The 25131-nt window shown below is 40.0% G+C and overlaps 1 protein-coding gene across 3 annotated transcripts; it reads left to right on the forward strand.

Moving 5' to 3' along the window:
- The first annotated feature begins 410 nt into the window (after positions 1–410).
- On the forward strand, positions 411–22234 carry LOC137293958 (organic cation transporter protein-like). Of its 3 annotated transcripts, none has more exons than XM_067824860.1 (9): positions 411–535; positions 13698–13994; positions 14180–14601; positions 15230–15463; positions 15901–16035; positions 16864–16946; positions 18737–18854; positions 20486–20558; positions 21607–22234. In XM_067824860.1, exons 2-9 carry the CDS (start codon positions 13698–13700, stop codon positions 21796–21798), a joined length of 1554 nt encoding a protein of 517 aa, XP_067680961.1. In that variant the 5' UTR covers positions 411–535; the 3' UTR covers positions 21799–22234. The 3 variants fall into 3 exon arrangements, with proteins under 3 accessions (XP_067680961.1, XP_067680962.1, XP_067680960.1); XM_067824861.1 differs by having other exon boundaries at positions 420–527; XM_067824859.1 differs by having other exon boundaries at positions 494–557.
- The last annotated feature ends 2897 nt before the right edge of the window (positions 22235–25131 follow it).

Below are 25131 nucleotides of genomic sequence, written 5' to 3' on the forward strand. Positions count from 1 at the left end.
ATTGTCTGACCCAGACATGATTTTTCATAGACTCCTACTATATAGCTAAAATATAGCTAAACAAGCAAACAAAACGGTGTTAAACAACAACGACAATATTTGAACTGTTGATGCTACACTTCACCCTGTCGGACACCAGTTAGATCAATACGCCCATTCTAAAGGCTTCTACCACTCATGTCACGAAGCAAGGCTTGGGATAAATTGTTAAGTACTATTAGCGGCGAATAACAATGTGTTATAGTTTGTTTAAAATTCACAGCACAAATGAGATAAGGATAACTCACAACAATCTCTCATGGTGGATGTTATAGTCAGTCGAGCGAATGTAGATTGTATATGCTACTGTAGGTTTTGAATGAAACCATATTTCACTGATGGTCACTGCAAAAAGCCTCGGGGAAAAGTTCAGTATTGCCCCGAACGAGCATTCACAACAGAAGTCCCTGGAACACATTTCATGTGCAGCACGGACTTCCAGGATATGCACGAGATCGGGCTTCTTTCGTAAACTGGACTTCAATCAGGTTTGAGTGTAAGCTACATCTCACGTACATGTGAGTTTGTTTTTGAAATCTATGTTATTCTTATTTATACAGTTTTGGTTGTAGTGTATTGCACTCAGCAATATTCCGGTTATATAGCGGTCATATCTGCACAGGGCCGGTTGGATAGTCTTGTGGTTAAAGCGTCCGCTCGTCACGCTGAAGACCCTGGTTCGATTCTCCACATGCGTACATTGTGTGAAGCTCATTTCTGGCATCCCTCGGCGTGGTATTGCTGTAATATTGCTTAAAGTAGCGAACAATCATACTCACTCACATACATACATACATACATACATACATACATACATACATACATACATACATACATACATACATACATACATACATACATACATACATACATACATACATACATAGTTTCAGTTAGCACGTCGGTGTTTTCTCTCATCCTGACACATTCTCAAAAGCAGCATGTATGTTACTCATTCACATCTTGATATCACAGTTTCCTAACGCTGCGAACAGGAGAAACGGGTTAACCCAGTGGTTTACAGTTAGCTCGGAGTGCCGAAGAACCAAGTTCGCTGTTCCACAATGATTGTATGAAACCAGCTGTTGTTTTTCCCCGTCGTTGTGAGATCGTCATATTACTGACATAGGAGTAAAACGCCCCCTCTGCTCTGAATCGGTTCTTACTCATTCTCACTTAACTGGAACCATTGGAGTGTACAACTGTGAAAAACGTTAATGAAATCCGCTATGCAGTCATGTTGTCAGTTAGTACCATATCTGAACTAATTTTCTACAAACTATTCATTCTCAGGCGCGACCAGATTTCTCTGTGTGTGTCCACAAAGATGACCACCTATTCCGTGATGTATTTTAGGTCACAGTATCCCTGTAAGCTTAGTATCTTTCAGTTCCGGTTGAATTGCGTGAGTTCGTAGATCAGAAATGTACAAAAATCGATCGAACTATAAAAGCAAATTAATTTGCTTCAGACCTAACATTAAAATATACAGTGTAATTAACATTGTAAGCTGCTTATTTAACTATTTGATGATCAAAAAAAAAAGAAATACTCATCAAAAATGGAATTATGAGTTGATAGTTTTCCGCCCGAGTGCAAACCTGCAGAGCTGGTTGCATTCATTGATGACAAACAATCGACAATAGTACAATATTTCTGTTGGTTGTCAGGGAAAATAGAATTATTCGTCTGTAACGTGAATTAGTAATGGTGATATATTTCAATGATGACAAACACTTTTGATAACAATTAAACTTTATTTCAGCAAGAAAACGTATAACCAGTCTGTAACAATTTTCTTTTAATTAAAACGACACAAAATCGCCAGTTATCTCAATTCTCTCCATTTTGAGATACAAAATGTATGCTACTCCCATTTTTGCTTTTTAAATCTCTCTCCATAATTATGTTATTTTGGGGCAGCAGAGTCTGAAATGAAATCCACTTGACATCGTTACATACCTTTCATAACGTTTTTATCATATTAATTCAATCATTCTCGGAGGTAATGAAGTGAATTTCGTTACGCTAATGATGTGCTTACCAAAAAAACGTGAATGTACACAGTTGAATTCATTCATAATGGGCGATTTCAGCCACAGTGCCCTTCACCTACGAAAAAAACTCAAACATATTGACACTATCTGAAACTTCTTCATACTCTTGTTAATTTACATCTCATCAATTAGAAGTTTAATTGACCATTCAGTAATATAACCATATCACAATCCATTCAACAAATGGAATATTTAGTTGCCTAATTACATATACTAACACAAAAAGGAAATGTCGTACATAGAAAACTAACATCGTTCAGCATTCATGGACGTAAGGTACGTTACCGCGATGTAATATTCTTTACTTTTTCATAAAGGGCGATAACTACCTGAAACTTCTTTCACTTGTCAAAGTTTGATTCACATTGTTGTTATTTCGGCAATACCAGACAGCAAAAGACAATAGTTTCGCCAAACTTTCCAAATGTCCATATATGGCGGTAACGTAAATTACAATAACGTAAACTACAATAACGTAAACTACAATTACAATAACGTAAACTACAATAACGTAAACTACAATAACGTAAACTACAATAACGTAAATTACAATAACGTAAACTACAATAACGTAAATTACAATAACGTAAATTACAATAACGTAAACTACAATAACGTAAATTACAATAACGTAAACTACAATAACGTAAACTACAATAACGTAAATTACAATAACGTAAACTACAATAACGTAAACTACAATAACGTAAATTACAATAACGTAAACTACAATAACGTAAACAACAATAACGTAAACTACAATAACGTAAACTACAATAACGTAAATTACAATAACGTAAACTACAATGACGTAAACTACAATAACAATAACGTAAATTACAATAACGTAGATTACAATAACGTAAACTACAATAACGTAAATTACAATAACGTAAATTACAATAACGTAAACTTACAATAACGTAAACTACAATAACGTAAATTACAATAACGTAAATTACAATAACGTAAACTACAATAACGTAAATTACAATAACGTAAACTACAATAACGTAAACTACAATAACGTAAATTACAATAACGTAAATTACAATAACGTAAACTACAATGACGTAAATTACAATAACGTAAATTACAATAACGTAAATTACAATAACGTAAACTACAATAACGTAAATTACAATAACGTAAATTACAATAACGTAAACTACAATAACGTAAATTACAATAACGTAAACTACAATAACGTAAACTACAATGACGTAAATTACAATAACGTAAACTACAATAACGTAAATTACAATAACGTAAATTACAATAACGTAAACTACAATAACGTAAATTACAATAACGTAAACTACAATAACGTAAACTACAATAACGTAAATTACAATAACGTAAACTACAATAACGTAAACAACAATGACGTAAATTACAATAACGTAAATTAGTTCTGGTCATGGATAATGTTCTGGCAAGATGAATAAGTACAGAATGCTTGGTTGGGGCACACGTATAATTAGAGACCCCCGGGCCCCAAATGTATATGGAAGAAGACTGGCACTGGAATGCTAGATTTTGAGTTATAAAGGTGACGTGTGATTTCTTCCATAATATATCTGTATTGATGTCTGGCATATTTTCCCATGTTGTAAGAAAATCAATAATGTTAACGAAACTATATGTTTTTATATATCGAGAATTGATGGACAGGTCAATCAAGAAGAACATCATGTGGGTCTGTGCGACGTTTTACCATAAAAAAAGCTGTAAACAAAGACAAAGAAACATAAATTAGTCTGCCTTTACAGACATAATCTAAACGTGAGTTTTATATTTTGCTTGGTGATCCACCAACACAGGCAAATGAAAAATGTATTTTTATACTTTTATGACACTTTAAATGTAACAAAGTTTAAGCTGGATAAAAAAATTTGTATTAGTGTTATAAACACTGGCTATAGTCCATTCGTAGGGTATTATTGTACACTGACATTGTACACATGCACCAAGTATGCATGTTTCAGAGCTAAAAGTCTTTTGTTTCTTCAAAAGATGAAATACATATCCAGTTCAAATATTAAACATTTACACAGTACGTTGTACAAGCTTCAAGGCTAACATTTTATTTGTTTTCAAAGGTATAATGTTCACATTTAAACTAAACTGTAATGAAATAGTTGTTTGTCGAAACGTGTCCTTTTATCTCCTGCGTTGTCATTTACGAATCTCGGACGACAAGCAATATCACACCAAGGCTGTATCCAGTACTTCCTGACAGTAACGTTGACTATTGCGTGCCCCAAGTACTGTAATGAGATCTGTATGAAACGCAACTAGACATCATCTCTGAGCCGCCAACAAACGTCTCTGCCAGTGCTTATCAATGTGTGAGCGAGAATGTTTTTATGCCGCTCTTAGTAACATTCCATCAGCATCACACCTTGCGCCCATATGGGGAATCGAACTCGGGTTTTCGGCATCACAAGCGAACCCTTTAACCACTATCCCTATCAGTGAGGAAAGGACTTCTGGTGGGACGACTTACCTTGAGACAAGCACCCGCAGCCTCCTTCTGAAAGCAAAGATGACAATCGCCATTCCTCAGCAGTTTTCATCATGCTGATGATGATCATCACCGGTCATCATAATCAGTAGTACGCTTCAGTCTTCCAGGTCTTGAAGGTGCCGTTATTTCACCGTGGTGCCGTTATTTCACCGTGGTTATTTCATGCCATGGTCACAAGAGGACCAATAACAGAGAGGTTAATGATCAAGTTAGCTACGACGCTATGACAGGACATCTCTGCGTCAAACATTTCAATAACTTGCCTTTGTGTATTTCTGAAAGTCTGTTCATGTAAAAAAAGTTCCTTTTAATTCAGTTCCTGAAACTGTTGTGCACATACTGCAATTTCGAAAATTATGATTCACCTTCGCAGTATGTGATCATGTGACCCATAAGTAAAAGAGCAGTTGCGACCTTTACAAAGGGACGTTTGGGGACAGACCGAAGTCTATTAACATTGCTTTTTCACCTAATAATTTTACTTTAATTGTCATTACAAATTAAAAGTGTCGTAAAATAGATGGTGAAGAAGAACTGGAAACAATGGAGATTGACATAAAACTCTTATCCAGAGACTAAATGTTGTCTATCACGTGGAGACATATACCTGTTTTCAGCATGAAAATAAGACACCATCCCTATCAGGATATATGTGTTTTCGCACGGGTACAAAATCAAGCGTAAAGAAGCAAGCGTTACAACATTATTAGAAGACCTAGCAGTTATAAGCTTGATTATTGGTGGATCTGTCCCTGTCCAAAATTTGAAGCCTAGTACTGTCAAAATATCTTATGACTGTGCTAGCGAGGTTTCCTTACCATATATCCATGTACAGATATGAAATGTCACACGTTTGGGTCTGATATGGGATAGATACAGTCTAAAGGCAACAGACAGAGGTGTTCAGAGACATGTCTTTGGCGCTGCTACTGTACCAGAAAGGTAGCACAGAGAATAGTCAGACCATGATCAGGAAAATGAAGTTATTACAGAAGCAGAACAGTACTGACGGAAATAGAAACAAAAGTATTTTACCTATATAACTATAATTTGTGAAGTTGCTATGTGAAAGTGTGAAATATCTGTTAAACCAAGTTCAGCCTAACTACAGTTCCAGTGTTAGGGAGATATGAAACATAATAAAAGGTCTTTACTGAGAAGAGATTTGTACAGGAATGAACAGTACAGATTTCGAAATTAGACTTAGTTTCATCGTAAACGATAGCCGACTTAAAAATAGTAACTTTCATGCTGAAACTATGAAGGATGTAGCTACCATGGCGTCTCACTGTCGCTATAAAACGAAACAGGTATGAGATGTCGACGGGTGTAGCAGACGATGGCTGGGGCCGTGCTCTGGGATAGATATCAGATAATATATGATAATCCCCTGGGCGAGTTAAACTGTGGAAGTACAAGGCATGTCATAACAATTTACAAATACTATCCAGTCCTGTATGAAGTCTGCTGGCCCATTTTGTTAAAGTCAAACCAATAAAAACAAAATAGACTACACTGTACACAGTTTCACACTGTTTCTACAAAATCAAGCGAAGCCCTTGGCACCCTGGCACCCTGAGAGAGTTGTTTTATGTGTGTGCGTGTTTTTGCTTTTTTATTAGACTGATGTGGACATATTTTTTTCTACGCCAAAGCACTGAAGTACCAGGAAGTGAAATTGTAAGTTATCGTGGCGTGGTGGATCGTGGCTGATTAATACAGAAAAAAGGGGAAACTTTGCAGTTGAAAAATAATTGACAAATAATTTACTGAAGGTCATATCTTTAAGGTGGCCCCTTTGCCAGCAGGCAGCGTATGCATGTCATGTATGGTCGTCGCCATACCTGTCTGAACGACCTAAATCCATCTTTAGTCTCATTTATTGATTTCAGCAACTAGTGATGTTTATTCTATGTTTTGCCCAATTAGGAGTAAACATGCATTTCTTATGGAATCCGAGAAGGGACATTGTCGCGTGGTCGCCCTCTCAAAAACAAGCAAAATGAGGCGAAAATTAACCAAAACGCGACAATGCGACAACGCGACATTTCGCCCATTTGTCGCATTGTGGCGATGTCGCGTGTCGCGTTTCGAATAACATTTTCTCTGTTCCCCCAAAGTGCGACACGCGACATAGCGACACTTTTCAAGGTCATAATATGTCGCATTGTCGCCCTCTTTAAGATGTATAAAGAAAAAACTAAACATTTACTAAAACGCGACACACGACAATGCGACATACTGAAATATTCAATTTCCTGTGCGCATGCGTAGAAAGTCAATCATAGTACGCATGCGCAGGAAAAGGTAAGCTCTATTTCACACTTCAATGGTCTTTTTGTTGCTTCCAATGGTTTTTAAAATGAAGGAGTGCTCGAAATGGCAGTGGGGCTGCCTTTCTTGAACTTAATGCAAATCTTCATTGTTGGTTTGAAAATTATTTTATACATAAATGTATTTAGCCAATGAAGTGTGTGTTTAGCAGCAAGACAATTATCTGCTCAACTTTTCATTGTAATCACGGCAAACGGTTGCCTTGTCATTCAAGGCGGGGCTTTTTGCTGTGCAGATTAATGTCTCTTAGTCACACCAGATAACTATTATCTAAGTTCGAATCCCAGCACCATAAACATTGTCCATCCACTGCTGAGTGAACAGAGGCAGATCTCAGACAAATTCATCAGCGTCGGACAGGACTGTACCATGAAACTGTCAGGAGCCACATTATGGAACATAGTGACCCATTCGAGGACATCACCTGATGTTTCTGCCGATGTGGCTTCAATTGTAACAACATTTTAGTTTTTCACAACCTGTCATCGAAATGCCCAAAGTGATTAATGTGTATGGTGCTGGGATTCGAACTTATGATAATAGTTATCTGGTGTGACTAAGAGACTAACTCTGCACAGCAAATTGCCCCACCTTGAATGGCAGGGGCACAGTGTGCCATGATTACAACGAATAGTTGAGCTAATAATTCGTTTTGCTGCTAGAACACACTTGACTGGCTAAATACATTTGCAATATGTAAAACAATAAAGCAACTAATTAAGCAACAATTAAGTTCAAGAAGAGAAGGCCCATTGCCATTTCGAGTACTACTTCATTTTGAAAACCATTGGAGGTAACGAAAGACCAGTCAAGTGTGGAATAGAGTATAACGTAGCATAGCATGCGTAGATTAAATGACAAAGCGACACTGCGACATATATTTTGTCGCATTGTCGCGTTTTAGTCAATTTGTTAAATGCATACTGTGGTCAATATTTTAATAAATCGCGACACGCGACAATACGACATCGCGACATTTTGATGAAATGTCGCGTTGTCGCATTGTCGCGTATCTGGTTTTAGTGAATTCTTACATATGTTAGATAGGGCGACAATGCGACAACGCGACATATTTTGACATTGAAAAGTGTCGCTATGTCACGTGTTGCACTTTGGAGGAACAGAGAAAATGTTATTCGAAACGCGACACGCGACATCGCCACAATGCGACAAAAAGGCGAAATGTCGCGTTGTCGAATTGTCGCGTTTTGGTTAATTTTCGCCTCATTTTTGCTTGTTTTTGAGAGGGCGACAACGCGACAACGCGACAATGTCCCTTCTCGGACTCCATGTTCCATAGTTTCTGGATGTCCTTTTACGCATCCAACTGAATGGCCAGTTAGGACGACACAACCTATTTGCAGTCTTAGGGGTTACAGAGTAACTGCCTACAAAACAGTTTTTTTTTCAATTTCCGACAATACGTTAGTATGTATTCTTCAACAACATGATCTGTCTGTACTTGTCTAATCATACTTCATTGTGCTTATGCTGCGATAATGGCAATGAAAAGATTACGTTACGAACAATAGCTGCAGATGTTGTAGTCCTTGCAGCAGTGATCAAGATATGCCATCCCACCAACGCATGCAGCTGTTGTAGATCAAATAGACAACATAGCATGCATGTCAGTCAGATCTTCCACTCTCATCATCCGAAGCCTGTCGCAAGAGACGACTGACGGGAACAGGTGTTCAGACTTGGTTGACACATGTCAACGTATCCGACTATGTAGATCGATGCTGATGCTGTTGATCACTGGATTGTCTGGTCCTGTCTCAAGTATTTGCAGTCCGCCGCTGTATAGCTGGATAAACAAAGGCAAAAACGAAATAATTTTGAGTGCCTCCATATCAAATATGAATCAGTCTATAAATGTTTCAAGCGCTACAGTTTTATAGTTTTATAGTTTTTATAGTGCATATTCTGTCTGCTACGTCGATCCACTGGACTAAAGAGTCTGATCAACCTCAAGTGGCTGTCTCTCGTTGTAACCGCTGTAAGTTGGTGTCTAGCAGTCTAAGTAAACTTATCCTCAGTACTTTTCGTTACACTCCACCACTGAGTCTAACAAAACCTTATGGGAGGTCGCGTCAGGTAACCTTTGAGATTGACCAAACAGAACACAGATTACCAAATCGCGAAAGTGCACATTTGCACATCCCTTATGAACTTTTTATCTCGAAAAGGTTCGTACCCGAACGATTCCGAATGCTATTTAGCGTACGATCGCTTCCGGGTGATGCACACGGCGTACGTAAAGCCATGACAACGGTGAGTAAACAGTCGCTGAAAATAGCGTTTTTGACAATATTCAAGGATGTTATCTTGCGGAAATATTAGGTAATGGTAACCATGTCAACAGAAACCCCAAAGCGCATATACTGTAGGTGAAATAACTGTGTTATATGCTGATTTTTGTTTGTGGAGAGATCTGTGTCGGTGACCTGAATATTTTGAAAGTCCCTCTGATCCCTAAATAGTAGCCGTTGTCTGATTGGTTAAATCTATTTAACCGTCTCGCATTTGCTTGGACTGTCATTGGTTGCTCAAAGGTTACCTGACGCGACCTTCTACTAGGTTTTGTTAGACTCAGTGGTGAAGTGTAACGAAATACACGGAGGCGAAGTTTACTTAGACTGGGGTGTCTAGGTACGTAGGTGTTTTTGCGACATAAGGCCCCAATCACTCCGTAGGTAGATAGGTAGGTAGGTTTTAGACCTGTCATTCGGTCGATTGACGTCAATTACTCAATAGGTAGGTAGGTAAATTTGCGGCTTAAGACCTCAGTCGCTTGTTAGGTAGGTAGGTAGGTAGGTAGGTGGGAAGGTAGGTAGGTAGGTTTGCGGCAGGCAGGCAGGCAGGCAGGCAGGCAGGCGGGTGTTCGGGTGGGTAGGTAGGTAGGTAGGTAGGTAGGTAGGTAGGTAGGTTTGCGGCATGACACCTGAATCATTCGGTAGGTAAGTAGTTTTGCGGCATAAGACCTCAATCACTCAATAGGTATGTATGTATGTATGTATGTATGTATGTATGTATGTAGGTAGGTAGGTAGGTAGGTAGGTAGGTAGGTAGGTTTGCGGCATGACACCTGAATCATTCGGTAGGTAGGTAGGTAAGTAGTTTTGCGGCATAAGACCTCAATCACTCAATAGGTAGGTAGGTAGGTAGGTAGGTAGGTTTGCGGCATGACACCTGAATCATTCGGTAGGTAAGTAGTTTTGCGGCATAAGACCTCAATCACTCAATAGGTATGTATGTATGTATGTATGTATGTATGTATGTATGTAGGTAGGTAGGTAGGTAGGTAGGTAGGTAGGTAGGTAGGTAGCTAGGTAGGTTTGCGGCATGACACCTGAATCATTCGGTAGGTAAGTAGTTTTGCAGCATAAGACCTCAATCACTCAATAGGTAGGTAGGTAGGTAGGTAGGTAGGTAGGTAGGTAAGGAAGTAATTCTCAAAACCAACATGTACTACAGCGATAATGCGATGTTGGCTCATTTCGCTGAAGTCTGTAGGATTAAGAAACTATGAGCTCCATCTTACTGTATGTGTTCTGACAAGACACCGAATGATTCTCACTACTACCTTCTACGCAAGTGAGTTGCTTAGCGACATACGCGAGAGAGAAACCATTGAGTTAGAGAATACACAGGGACATTTTGCTAGAGTCATCCAAGGATTAGATCACAAATCATGAACTGACACTACAACAGCGAACCTAGGAATGTGGTCACTAACAGGATTCATAGACAAATGCAGATTACTACCCTTGGGAAGGTTGTGCACAAAAACACATGTTTTTCACAATGAAACATATAATACATAGCGTCAGTCAAATACCAATACTAGCACCACCATACTCGTATGTCATATAATGATATCAAACGGCACGTGAACACAACCTTAATGATGTCATGGCTGCTGCATCCAATACTCTCTTAAGGCAGCTTTAAGACCAATTACATCTGGACCATGTTCCAAATGTGAAAGTCATGCCTTTCATTATAACTGATATGTACTTTCACACTGTGAGTATTATATAACTGAACGAAATGTGTTTTTCTCGTTTTCTCCATCCCCATTGATAAAATTAATGTTGGCAGTCATGTTCAAATTGAACCGTGATGAGATACTTGCTCTATTTTCGGGTTCTACTCAGACATTGCATGGAATTCTTAGCTAGCAATAGCTGTCATCTGTGTACATATATGATTTCGAATACTTGCTTCCAAAGCTTGTATTACTAGGACCCATGTTTATATTCATGTACATACTAGCATTATGTATTTGCTCTGAGTAACATCAGGGATATTGTGAATCTTGGGATGTAGATTTTGGAGGAAACATAGAAATTCATTCCAACAGCTTCCAACAGCACTAGTAAGGAGTGACGAAGGGCATATAAGGTAGATACTCCAAATATGTAACGTTGTACACAGTTTGTTGAATATTGTACATGTTTGAACTCTCTTTGCTAAGCCTTTCTGTGTCCGACTCGTATCTGTAATCGCAGATTTGCTGGTTAGGAGCTACCTATGATTTATTTCCAAATATAGCAAATTGGCATGACAAAACCACATTCAAAAGAAATCTCTAAGGAAACGAGAGTCGATTGTACAATTCAAACTACATTATCAGTATGTTGAATATAGGTCTGGTCGATCAGTATTACAACTGTACCATGAAGTCTGGATCCGATAATCCAGTGATTGACACCATCCGTAAACGGAAACGGCAAAACCTGTTCAACATTCATAAAAAAATCACTGCTAAAAGCACTCAGTTTAGTAATGTTACTGTATCAGGTGTATGTGACGTGGCATTCAGTAGTTTGCCCCAAACCGTCAGCAAACAGTCGAGTTAATACCAGCCAACCCAGTGATTGTCACTATTAGATACAGTGGCTGAGCATGTGTGTATGAATCTCTCTCAAATAGTGATGATATAAGGTAGGTCTGTAGCGATGCATTGAGCTATCGATGAATTGCAGTGTGGTTGAGTCTCCGATGGTAATGAATCGATGTCTACACGAAAGACTAGTTTACTAGTTGATTTCTGTTGGTAAATGAGCAATAGTATTGCTATAAAAGTTGGTCGCAACAGACAGTTGCAGTAGTATGGTGCAATTGACTATCGGTATCCCATTAGTTGTTGCTCTCAGAATAGCCACCCGTAACGTCAGGCACGGGCTAACTGTAGCGCTACAGGCATGCGCAACAGAGAGAAAATGACCAGTACTGTTTAATGCTCGCGAAGCGAGTAAAAGTTGACAATGTACTTCGGTTGGAAAAAATATTTATCGTGTCAAAAAAACAATTTCGCCGTAATGAAAGGTACACGCCTATGTCCTCACTGGGATGTGCTCTCATATTTCCAGCACTATATTTAATAATTACTCGCCAGTCGTGGTATATCAGATCGTTTTTCGCCTCTATTCCCCCCCGCCTGATTCCGGTTCTACGGAATGAAGGAAAAAGTATAAGAATTTTTTTTAAATCTGTCGTGGTTATTGTTAGAATTTTCGTAATTTACTCCGTCTCCTCCTTTTCAGTTTGTGCATTCTACCATTGTCCAAATCCCACTCGGAAAGGCATTCTGCAGGTTATTTTTTTCGTAGCCCATTTGTGCAATCGACAGCATTCGTAAAAGTTTCAGAGTTGTAATCCCAATTGATAGGGGGCTGTTTTCCGATATTTTAGACAATATCTGAATAGCTGGCGAAGGCTGCCTTGTCATCAATGAAGACGTCACCTGTGATTATATCATACAAGTTTGGAGCCAAACAATGGAATGGAATTTAGGTCATGATCAGTCAACTCCTGCCAGGGTAATGGGTAATGCCAGAGGAGGGCGATGTGGAGAGTGAAGGGTGTCATACTATGATGATTGTTACAGGAGGATAACGGCCGGACATTACCGTCCCTGAAAGGTGACAAGGTATCTTATATCAGTCAGACAGAAGCATTGTTGTTAAAGTCCAAATTTTAATCATGAACTGTAACAATTTGACAGGTGAGAATAAGACGGGGATTTATCTCAAAATCAAACAGAACAGGGACTAGGTTTTCGAAGCTCTCTCAGACCTAAGATAGTCGTAAGTTAACGTATGGCACTTACGACTATTATAGCACTGACGGACCTTCGAAAATGTAGACCCAGGACGTTAAACATAACTGCTGGTACTAATGTTCATTTGTGATTAATTTAACTTGTGAAAACAATGCCTTTCGTCTCTTTTATAGGAACCTAAGTTTAAACATGTTAAATTATTACGTGCAAGGTATTACGAGCATATGACTCTGGTAAGAAATTATGCCATGACGCCATCAGCAGGTGGCACCCATGTCTAAATTCGTGTCATTAAAAAACTTCAATTGGCTGTCACTTTGTGTAGTTTCACTGGACTACAAACCTTTCTACAGCTACGGTCCAACTGTATGTATTGTAGGATCTTCCCGAGTAGTCGACTGTAGTCCCTTTTGTGTAATCTGTGTAATTCATAATGGCTGACTTTCAACTCTGGTGTGTCTGTATTGGGTTTCTACGGGCAAATGAAAATGAAAGACCAACATGCTGCAAGACTGTAGGCAGTGTATGATTTGATTTGACTGCACGTATAGGATACGTTATATTGGACTGTGATCGTTACCTGACAGTATCGATTCAACCACAGAGGCACATGAACAATCACCTCGCTTTGACTAAGCTGACTGTACGTCTCTTCTACTTGTTTCAGATGAGCACTGCTGGCACTTCCTATGAGGGTCTGGTGGACCAGCTTGGGGACCCAGGACGGTTCCAGATGGTCATGATGTTGTTGATGTACGTCCAGGAAATACCCGTAGTCTGGGCGGCGCTGATGATGTCATTTTCAGGCAAGGTGCCAGACTGGTGGTGCCAAGATAACGGGACCAATATTCCACCCGAGGCATGCCTCAGTTGTCGAAACGACACCTACAAGTATTGTCCTGCTAACCAGTCAACGTGCAACAATGTATATTTTGACCCCATGATGACAACAGTAGTCAGTGAGGTTGGTTCAGTACATTTTTACTTCCATCAATTACGTATTAGTAGAAAACTTAGCACTCGAAAATAGCTGTCCGTTCCAATCTGTTTTGCAATATGTTGATTAGTGCAGAAACCTCACATCCTCATTAATCAAATACAGGGACAACAGCTGTCATATAACAATCTTTTCTACAATCTGTTGACTAGTGGAACCTCATCTGCGACAGCGAGGCAGTCACCGCCACAATGACGTCAATACAGATGGTCGGCAACCTGGTGGGTGCCATTGTTTCTGCTCAAATCTCAGATGCATTTGGACGCAAGGTTGCCCTGTACCTGTGTCTCCTCATACTCACCGTCTTCTGCACCGTCGCGGGTTTTGCGACATCATGGCTGATGTTCACTGTCTGCTCCTTCTTCATCGGCATCGCCTGTGGAGGATACCTCGTCACCTACTTTCCCCTTGCAGTTGAGTTCGTCCGATCAAGATGGAGGACTGTCGTTGCCTGCTTCCCATTTTGGTCTCTAGGGTTTGCCTTCTTCGGTCTCCTTGCTTGGCTTGTGCATGATTTCAGATACTTGTGTTTCATCATAGCGGCTCTGGAGGCACCGTTCTTGTTCACATACAGGTAAGATGTACAGTACCGAGGGTATTCCTGGTTGAATTACATCTCCAAAATCCTATATTACTTTAAGAGGCGACTAGACTATGTGGTCAGACCAAGTAACTTCGAGTAGCCAAGCGTGTGCACGTCATCCCACAGATGACATTCTGACCTTGCTGGCTGGGTGGACCTGTTTGGCCATGTGGACAAGGATTTCGACCACGGATTGGAAGGTCCATGGATCAAACTCCATCCCGTGACTGGAGATTATATGGCTTCTACATTTACATGTCACCAATTACTGTTGATTGGAACCTTCCTTGGTGCCAGTTACTGGTTTCTGTAATTCACCTTAGTGGCAGACCGCCGCTCTCGTACAGCTGAAATGTTGCTGCTGATTCCAGCAGAGGATGGTAAACAAACGAAAAGGGTCCCGCGATCGAACATCGTCATTGCTATTTAGGATTCCATGACAGGGCAGGACCATGGTCGCTTCTTTCAACATGCACATGATGCGCCCAGATTCTGTATAGTAACAGGACCATTGAGGGAGTTTACTTATATTGGCAGTGTCTCAGCAGTGTCACGGTGAGGACATTTATCAATGCGTGTGTATTTGGATTTACTAACCATCGCGATGATATGTCCTCAGGTTTTTCCCGGAGAGCATTCGATGGCAGCTGTCACGTGGTCGTATCGATGAGGCGAAGAAGACAATTGTCCGGATTGTTAAGATGAACCGGATTAATATGCCGGACCTAAGCCAGCTGCATCGTTTAGCTGAACGAGAAAAGGCAGATCGAATCTTTCAGAAGAAATATACATTTTTTCACCTGTATACCTCGCTGAAAAGGGTGAAAAAAATGGCTGTATTTCAAACCATGTGGTATGATTTTACAAAATCAACACCATTAGTAACAAAACTCCTATAATATTGCGACCGTTTTTACAGAACATCATTGTAAATGCAGTACATTGTAATTAACAAAAAATATCAAATATCTTCTTTGAGGGGTAATTTAGAAATTGGGAAATATAATGACAAATTCTATGGATAGAATTACTGTAATTCGTACGCGCAACGTTTCCATATTGATTCCCGTATAGTCGTGCAGAAAAACAAACAATCATGTAATAGTTCAGAGTCTGTCGGCGTAAAAGTCTCAAAAAATTTAATGAGCGAGAGAATTGTAGAAAAGTATCTTATATATTTAATTTGTAATATATCAATGAATCATAGCCTAATGATAATAATGCAGCTGGCTTCTGTGTTGCTACGTCATCACTTCCCCGCCCCTTATGTCTGCGGTTATCTGACTCCAGGTGCATATCTAGTATTGTCTATTATGGTCTGTCTTTCGGAGCTCGGAACCTGGTCGGAAATATGTACCTTAACATATCGTTGTCGGGGCTCGCAGAGTTACCACGGATCCCAGTTATCATCTACGTCAATGACAGGTATGTTCCCCATCGCACACATGTGACCCACACAATCAGATAATCACATCAGGTAATCATTTCAGATAATCTTATCTAATCACACCCGGTAACAATATCCACACTAGGTGCAAGCTCCATAGTCTCCGGTTAATGTGGAAACCTCACTTAACCGACGAGTGCAGCTGAGAACGCCTGTGTGCATATAAAATGAAATCCCACCCCCCTCCTCCCCCATCTTAATTGGTTAATCCGCAAGTATGATGATTAATCGGAAGACACCCTCTTCCTCGTTAACGGTATCCGTGAGACCGCATTAATAGTTCATAAATCTGAAAACGTTACTACATCCTAAAATTACTAAAGTCACAAACCAAGTACAAAGATGCCACTATGGCTGTAGACACTATGATACAAGAGCAGTGTTTCTGCAGTAAAGAGAATGAAGGTATTCAACTCTCAGCACCCAGCATTACAACATGCAACTTGGCCGAGATAGGTTATAAATAGCGGCTCCAGGGTTTTGGAGAAGCGAGGTAGGGGGTGAACATAGATGATGAAGTCACAAAGGTGTTTGTTGTCCGCTGATTTCACTATGAACTCTGTTTGGTTCCCCGGGTTAGCGGGGTTATATTTGTTGCCGCACTCAACAATATCACAGCAAGTACTCAATCCAGTCATCAACATCATGAGCACGATCTCTGCAATTAGGAAACGATGACATGTGTCAATAATGTTAGAGAGCCTGACCACACGATACCATTAGTCTTACGACAAGCATGGGTTACTGAAGACCTATTCTAACCTGGATGTTTAAGGGCCATTAACGAGGTCCGTTGTTGATTGCAGGATCGGGCGTCGATGGACATGTTTCTGCTTCTACCTGCTGTGTGCTGTGGCGTGTTTCACAGTGGCAGTTTGTGCCGCGGAAGGTGGGCCGGGGGCAATTTGAAAACAGTCCAGACTAGAAGCATGACCGTAGATTTGATCGTTATTTGTTACATATTTTTATGTATTATAACTAAGACAGATATAAATATCAGGGAATGGATATGTCATCCTGGATGAAATATTATTTAAACCACATTAGGTTCGACATGCATGATTTTTTTTGATGTTATTGAGCACCATATGTTGTTATCATTACATAGTCATGGCGTAATAAGCCGTTGCTTTGCACAAAGAGAACGCCACTGCCAGAGAATGCCCACCACAGGTTAATACACAAATGTTATTGCATTCTTGTTTGCAGTAAGACGTTGCTAATAACACCAGTTACGCGTTCACGTTCAACATCTGTAGGGCGTGACATGAGAGTTGCTTACCACGCTGGGTCGCGTTTTCTTCAAAGAACATGCTGCATGCACCCCGCGTCGTTCATCACAGTTGAATTGGGCGGGTGCATGAAGTTACCATGGCAACGCTGGCAATTAACTATCTTGAACTCTACATTTTCAAAATAATTCTTTTCACCAAGTGTAAAGTTTCTTTTTTGGGGGTTCAATATATGAAGCTGATGTCAGTATCCACCTGAGGATGATTTAATGCCTAGCAGGTATTGATGTGTAATGTGTATGTTCATGCATTATTCATTTATGTGTGTACTACACTGTGATCATGTTTATCTTTTGCCATCACGTAAACTGCATACATGATAAGTCCATGCACCAGGTAAGGCATGATAATCATGCATTATTGGATGCCTCGAATGCTTTCATTTGATATTTCTGCCCATAGCAATGCCCACACAATTTGAATATTAATGCTTAAATCACACTCAAACATCGTAACTTCATGTATCGTATCTAGGAGTTTGGTTTTCGATAATTCAATCTGGATAGATGTGAAAATTTGAAAGCCTTATCTGAAACGTCAGTTTTCAGAAATGTTTACAGTCGATAAAGGTTAGACTTATCAGAATCGGATGTTTAACTTTTTTATTCATTTGACCATCATCAGAAAGTTCTGATTTTGTTGAGCGCGCTTTATAGTCAATGATAGATTGTACGTACGCTTCTAACAATAGGTAATCGCCCACTCTGATTAACTTAACTAAGGTATGTTCAATCCTCATTCGAAGATTGTTTGTAGTCAGTTTAGGGCCTACAACAGACCGATGGTGCATCAAGCGCACTTTTGCTCGGAGTGCATGTTTTAGGCGTTCACCATTCTGTTGGAACCCACCGGCGCGGCTATTGTGTCGCTGAATCTAACACACAATCGCGTTCACCTAGAGGTGGTGTTGTAAACATGGCGTAACCATTTCATGCGACCAGTATTGTCAACGTGACAGAGCGAAACTATGAATATCCCCTCTATGTCAAAATGGACTCATATTTAATTTTTTTTATTTCCGGAAACTTAAATTAAAAATTCAGACATTACTTCAGCTAAAATACGCGCGATGGATTGGTCTAGGGGTGAGTTGGTGCGTGCGTGTCCGGGTTCGATTCTCCGTTCCACTTAAGCAGTTGTCACATAAGCATATTGGAAAATGTTCGATGGTCCTTTAGCCATAAGTACTTGTACCGGGGTGGCGAGCTTGTGTACCAATGTTATACTTTTAACTCTAGGTGCACAATCTAGTTAATGAACCGCACTGGTTTTACTAATGTTCCAGAGGACTTTGAATATGTACCTTGCTGAGACAACGTATCCCAAATGTAACACATGTTATCAAAATTTAAATGCAATTATGTATCCGTTTGTATTCATTTTAAAGGTGTTTCTGGTTTGGCGACTGTCAACTTTGCAATGGCCTTGACCGCCAAGATGGCGATTACAGCAGGTTGGGCAGCTCTCAAAGTCTACACTGCTGAACATTACCCTACTGTTATAAGGTAAGAAGTCCATGCCGATCTAGATGACACCATGGTTACAACATCAGTAGCACTTGAGTAGAATAGCCCCTAGCATATGCTTTGTGCTCGATCCAAGGGCTAATAGAGATCTGGTCCCTGCCATGCATGACGTGGTTCATTTTATGCTAATGGCCCATCTCTGGAGTGAGTGAGCATAGTTTTACGAAGCCGTTAGCAATATTTCAGCAATACCACCATGGGGTACACCAATAATAGATTTCCCACATTATACCCGTGTGGGGACTCGAACACGGATGTTCGGTGTGCGAGCGAACGCTTTAACCACTAAGCTACCCCAAGCCCCTCCAACTTTGGGCCATTGTGTGTGCTATTAACAGATGTAAAAGATGATCAAGAATCAGTTATGTAGGTAATGCCGCTATGTATCTGACGATGCAAAAGAAAAACAAGACAAATAGCACTAATAATGATGATGATGATGAACCGTTTGTAGTGGTGGTGGTGGTGGTGGTGGTGATGATGATGATGATGAACCGTTTGTAGTGGTGGTGGTGGTGGTGGTGGTGGTGGTGGTGATGATGATGATGATGATGATGAACCGTTTGTAGTGGTGGTGGTGGTGGTGGTGGTGATGATGAAGATGATGAACCGTTTGTAGTGGTGGTGGTGGTGGTGGTGGTGATGATGATGATGATGATGAACCGTTTGTAGTGGTGGTGGTGGTGGTGGTGGTGATGATGATGATGATGAACCGTTTGTAGTGGTGGTGGTGGTGGTGGTGGTGATGATGAAGATGATGAACCGTTTGTAGTGGTGGTGGTGGTGGTGGTGGTGATGATGAAGATGATGAAGCGTTTGTAGTGGTGGTGGTGGTGGTGGTGGTGATGATGATGATGATGATGATGCTGATTTGTCTTCCTCTGAAATCTTTTCGTCGGTTACACGATGTCATCACTCCATAAGGTTTGATCGTGGTGTTGCTGGAACCCTGTTAAAGATGACGATAAACTCATTAACTTTAAAATCAGGTTTGTGGCACCTAGTCTCCAGAGTCATAAAAATATTATCACGGGACAATCATGAGTTGCGGCCCTTGAACTCGTGAAACGCCTATGTTCATAGGTTCGAGTGTGAAGTTATTGTGGTAAATCTTAGTAATCCAAAGCATTATCATGACACATGGTTGGAACGACGGTATTGTACGTATGTTTTGGAATTGAGTTTTCCAGTGTTCCACCCTGGTAACGTTTGTATTTTGGTAGTCAAGTCCTACTTTCAAGTGTAAAACGACATTATATTTTGCAATTTAGTATTTAAAGCTGCTGTAGGCATTTCATGTAGCTAACGGGACTGAACAATTCATAATGATTATTGTCACATGTGATCTAATTAGTTCCGATATTATTGTTTCTATAATAGGACACGCATTATAACATTTTCTAACTATTATTCAGTTGATGTTGTTACTGTTACCTATTTACCGTGACAAAAGATGTAAGAAATCTCCTCACAGCCAGCAACATATAGCACTGAGAAGTCTGTAATATTCAATAGTATGTATTGACCAAAAAGCAAGATAGTGCCTCTAACACACTATTACCGATGAATTGTGAACACGAATTGTGACCCATAATGACTGTCTTTTTCAGAACTCTTGCAATAGGAGCGTGCAACATTGCCGCCGGTATTGGAAGCATCCTTGCTCCTTATATGGTCCTAATGGTGAGACTGCATATGGGTTGGGGTTCCGGAAACCGTTCCACAATAGGAACTAAGACGGCCTAGTATTCAGCCATGACACTGAAGAGTGCTTGAGTGATTAGTCAGAAGCACTGAAGCACTAGGTTCCATATTAGAGTAAGATTGATTGGTTGGTTTGTTGTTTACCTCAGCCATATTCCAGCTAGTCCAGACCAACCAATCCAGTGATCACCAGCATGAGCACAGATCTATGCAAATTGGATACTATGACATGTGTTGGCCAAGTCACAGAGCCTAACCACCCGATCCCGTTTGTTGCCTCATACGATAAGCAGACGTTATTGAAGACCAATTCTTTCTCGGATCTAAACGGGTCTTAAATAAAGAGCTATACACTTTACAGTAGTACCAAACTTCAGAAACACAGTAGGTGTACTTCCTTAATATATCATAGACATACAGCGCTAGCAACAGTACAATCGCTTTATGGAACGGGCCCAGGCTGCTTATGTACAAAACAACCTTAGCGCTAAGACTACCTTAAGTCTTTGTTAAAGTATGGGAGTTCCGGTCACCACAGCGCTAGGGTCGTTTTGTACAACATCACCCGTGTCTATTGTTTCCCAGCACTTCATGCCTCCCTTGTATCCTGCATGAAAATAGATTTATCAATCACTTGTTCCATTCCAGCATTTATAAAGCCCTGATACAGCCGTTTATGAAGACAAGCACTGCCCATTTGGACTTTAAAAACATATAGAAATGCTCTGCATGTATTCTATCGATGGTACTCCCTTCCGGGTGTAGACGTCAGTGCTTCTAATCGAAACTTCTCGCTTGGACTATTATATATTACATATTGGAATATCACCTGTCCCCTGAACTGTACGAATATGGGATTCGTTTTGTACTTACAAAGATGTCTTTTTAATGACACATGATTGGAGACAGAGACGGACATTAACCCATACAGTATCCATGATACTGAAATTGACATATAATTCCCTATACACCCTATGGTGAGGCCGTATGGGTCACTGTTCATCCTAATTTTAATTTTTTTTCACAGACCGAACAAAACCTCCTGCTGCCTTACACTGTCATTGGGATTCTAGTAGCTGCCAACGCCGTCATTCCCTTCCTGTTGACGGAGACGGTCAATAAACCACTTGAGGATATACTCATCGACAACCATCTGGCCTCTGACACCAGTGGATTTTCGACAAACAGACCTTCAGGATCCTCTAATCAGGACATTTAGACTGTATTTTGTCGAATCTGGCATTCTTTGGCACCCTATCTGACATGTGTCTTTCTTGGCTAACTTGGTAGCAGCCGAGGAACCCTACCACTGAAGAATGCTCTTCGTTTGCTCATAATAATTGGTATACATAGCCAGTTGAAACAGGCACCGCTCGTCATGGAATCGAATTCAATATTCTCCCTGATCATGGTCCTACTGGAAACACCGTTCATGTAGACATGGATTTCTTCAAAGTGATAACATCCCTTTAGGCTTTGCAATAAATGACACACAGTTCAAGGCAGCATTAAACAGAACTCACTCACTAACTCTTCTTTATCCAAATGCGGGTTATTCATAACGATATGTAGAATGGTGCATAAATTGTGCATAAGGTAACACTTACCCAAAATATGGAGGCTTGGCCTAGAAATTAAACAGCACTTTGAAGTAACGCTCGTTGACTACCTTTAATGCATTTCAAGATGGAAACAGTCCAAACAGTTATTTACTCTATGGATGTCCACAACCCTTATGTTGTTTTCTGTTTGGTTGAGGGTGTACTGTTATTACTATTGCGTTGACATTGGGGTGTTGGGGGCGTAACAATTAGCTGCGCCTCTGAGTCCTTCCAAGGTGTATGATCCCGTAGTGTATTCGTAGTGATCACGTTTCTTGGTGTTAGTCATACAATCGTGCTTGTGGCTTTCGCCAAAGTTGAAGGTAGAGAGAAATCACTTGAGGCTTTCCCCTCACAAGTTGACAAACCATCATATAACTGGAACATACATTAAACAATAGTTTCTGTTCGTAAGTTAGATAAAAAAGACAATCACTACCCTTATTTAAGATGCGTACATCCAGTAGACTCAATCACAAATGAACGTGAAATATCTGCTATTATTAAATGTTTGCATGTAGACGAAGCAGGTGGACCAGATCGTTTAAGTGACTGTCATTAAGTATTGAAATATATTGCAGAATTTGATAGTAAACCATTGTGTATTTTATTCAATAAATCATTATCTACAGGTATCTATCCCAATAGATGGAAGAAGTTCATGTGATGCCGCTTTATAAAAAAGGAGATAAATCTAGTTGTAATAATCACCGACCCATTTCTCTGATCAGAAAAAATCTTTGAAAGCGTTGCCATAAAGCATGTGGCTATTTTCTGGACGATAGATTGTTAATAAACATACATAAAACACAGTTATCACTTGCTCATGATATAAAAAATGCATTGGTAGTTCTGAAAAATCAAATAAACAAAATTATAAGCGTATAATCGCAAATCAGAAGTGCAATATTTTGTACTTGGGTTTACCTCCCTCGAAACGAAGCACCCGTGATACCGAACCCAGTCACGGCCGGTGGATGTGCACTCATGTGTAACGACGCCTTGTCATTGGCTACTGGTTCATTTGCCGACACGCCGATAGGTGTTAATTTCAAATAGTATCAGAATATGCAAAGTTGTGTTTCCATGCATGTTTCCTTAGGGATGAGGTTATTTTTCTAAGACGCTGAGTTGTGGTACATTTGCTTGTCATGAGAGATTGATGGAAAGATAACTTTCCTTCTATTGCCCCTCTAACGCTGATGATTCAAGAACATTCTCCTTTACGAAATTTCCCACAAGAGCCCAGCGATGAAAAATAGGGGTTTTTTGAATGTTGGTTTTAAAGTTGGTATTTACTTCGGGTTTTTTTTCTTTGTTAATTATCAAATTGACATTGGTAATAATCACTTTTTATGGTAAATGCTACTTTCTAAACTGGTAAATAACACTTTATGAACTTGTTATTATCGCTTTGCTTCATATACATCAACTGGAACACATTTCATACATCAGTGGACGCCCACTTCATACGTCAGTGGACACGCATTTCATGCATCAGTTGACACACACTTCATACATCAACTGATACATAATACAGCAGCGCACGTGCACTTTTATACCTCAGTGAAAACGCACTTCATACGTTAGTGAGCACGCACATCCGTTATACATCGACTCACATGAAAAGCACATCAAACAGCAGTGGACATGCACTTCACGCACCAAATGACACGCACGCCATGCATCAACCGACATGCACGTCATACGTCACCTGAAAAGTATATCACACAGCAGTGGACATGCACTTCATGCATGAACTGACACGTACTTCATACGTCACCTGAAAAGCACATCACACAGAAGTGGACACGCACTTCTTGCGTCAGTGGGCAAGCACTTCACTGGGTTGTGGACACACTTCATACATCAGCAGTCTCGTACTTTGGCATAGCCATAACGTCCGGGATTTGACGGAATAGGATATGTTAAAAACATATATATATATATATACTTGGTTTAAATTCGGGAGAGAGAGGAGTGAAATGAGCAGAGAGACAAGCTTCAACATGTTTACATGGTGTCAGTCGTTCATGTATGTACATTATCTTACTCGTCTTCTAAAACTAATCACGTCACCAGTCATGTGACGTCTAGCGACATGTGTCCCTAGTACATTGGTAAGATAGTATACAACATTATTCTATATATACTATGATGCACTGGCAATGTTGCTGTGTTGTGACTATCGCAAAATGTTTAACAGGTATATATTCACAGTTTAACTTTCAGTTGTCTGTAATGACTGGTCATAGTGATATAAGGGTAACGCTATTTTTCAGGGCATTATCATTTGCAGAAGCCTGAGGTCCTTCGTTAACTGCCCGACGAAGGTGCGCAGTTGCAAAGACCGAGGTCTCCTGCAAATGATAATGCCCAGAAAAATAGAGTTACCGTTATTATAGCTAACATGAAAAGAATTTTTAATCAATTAAGGATTGACTGTGTGTTTGAGGTATGAAACTAAAAACCAATGTGCAAACTGTATTTATTTACGACGTCACCTAACAACAGGCTTGATAATGGGCCGTCGTCAATCATTTTGCGGGCATTATCAAGTTACAGTCGCCCGCTCATTTCTGATAACGTGCGGTCGTTTTAATGATAATTCTATCCATTTTAATTATAATGTAAGTCATATGCGTTCCACTGGGGATATTGGTTGTTTGAGATATAGCGGATACTAAACGACCTTCCGTGCAATACCATCGGCATTATTTTTGTGACGTCACAACTTTGAACCATTTTGACGTCATACGTCAACCGGTATTACACTAGTGTAATATTGCCGTAAAAATATTACACTGCAGTATCTTCAACGGGCTAGTAATAACAAGCAATATTACTCACATGTTGAAGATATCACTGTTTAATAATTTTACAAAGTTATTACACATTGTGTAATAACATCGCACGATGCCGTATGTATGACGTCAAAGTTTTTTTTAGAG

Source organism: Haliotis asinina, chromosome 8 (genome assembly GCF_037392515.1).
Source record: "Haliotis asinina isolate JCU_RB_2024 chromosome 8, JCU_Hal_asi_v2, whole genome shotgun sequence".
NCBI lineage: Eukaryota > Metazoa > Mollusca > Gastropoda > Lepetellida > Haliotidae > Haliotis > Haliotis asinina.

Bases quoted from the DNA above. Each gene is read 5' to 3' on its own strand.
- LOC137293958 (XM_067824860.1), top strand. From the start codon at position 13,698: ATGAGCACTGCTGGCACTTCCTATGAGGGTCTGGTGGACCAGCTTGGG. The intron at 13,995-14,179 runs GTTGGTTCAGTA...TCTGTTGACTAG, and splicing joins TGACAACAGTAGTCAGTGAG to TGGAACCTCATCTGCGACAG. The intron at 16,947-18,736 runs GTGGGCCGGGGG...TTCATTTTAAAG, and splicing joins GGCAGTTTGTGCCGCGGAAG to GTGTTTCTGGTTTGGCGACT.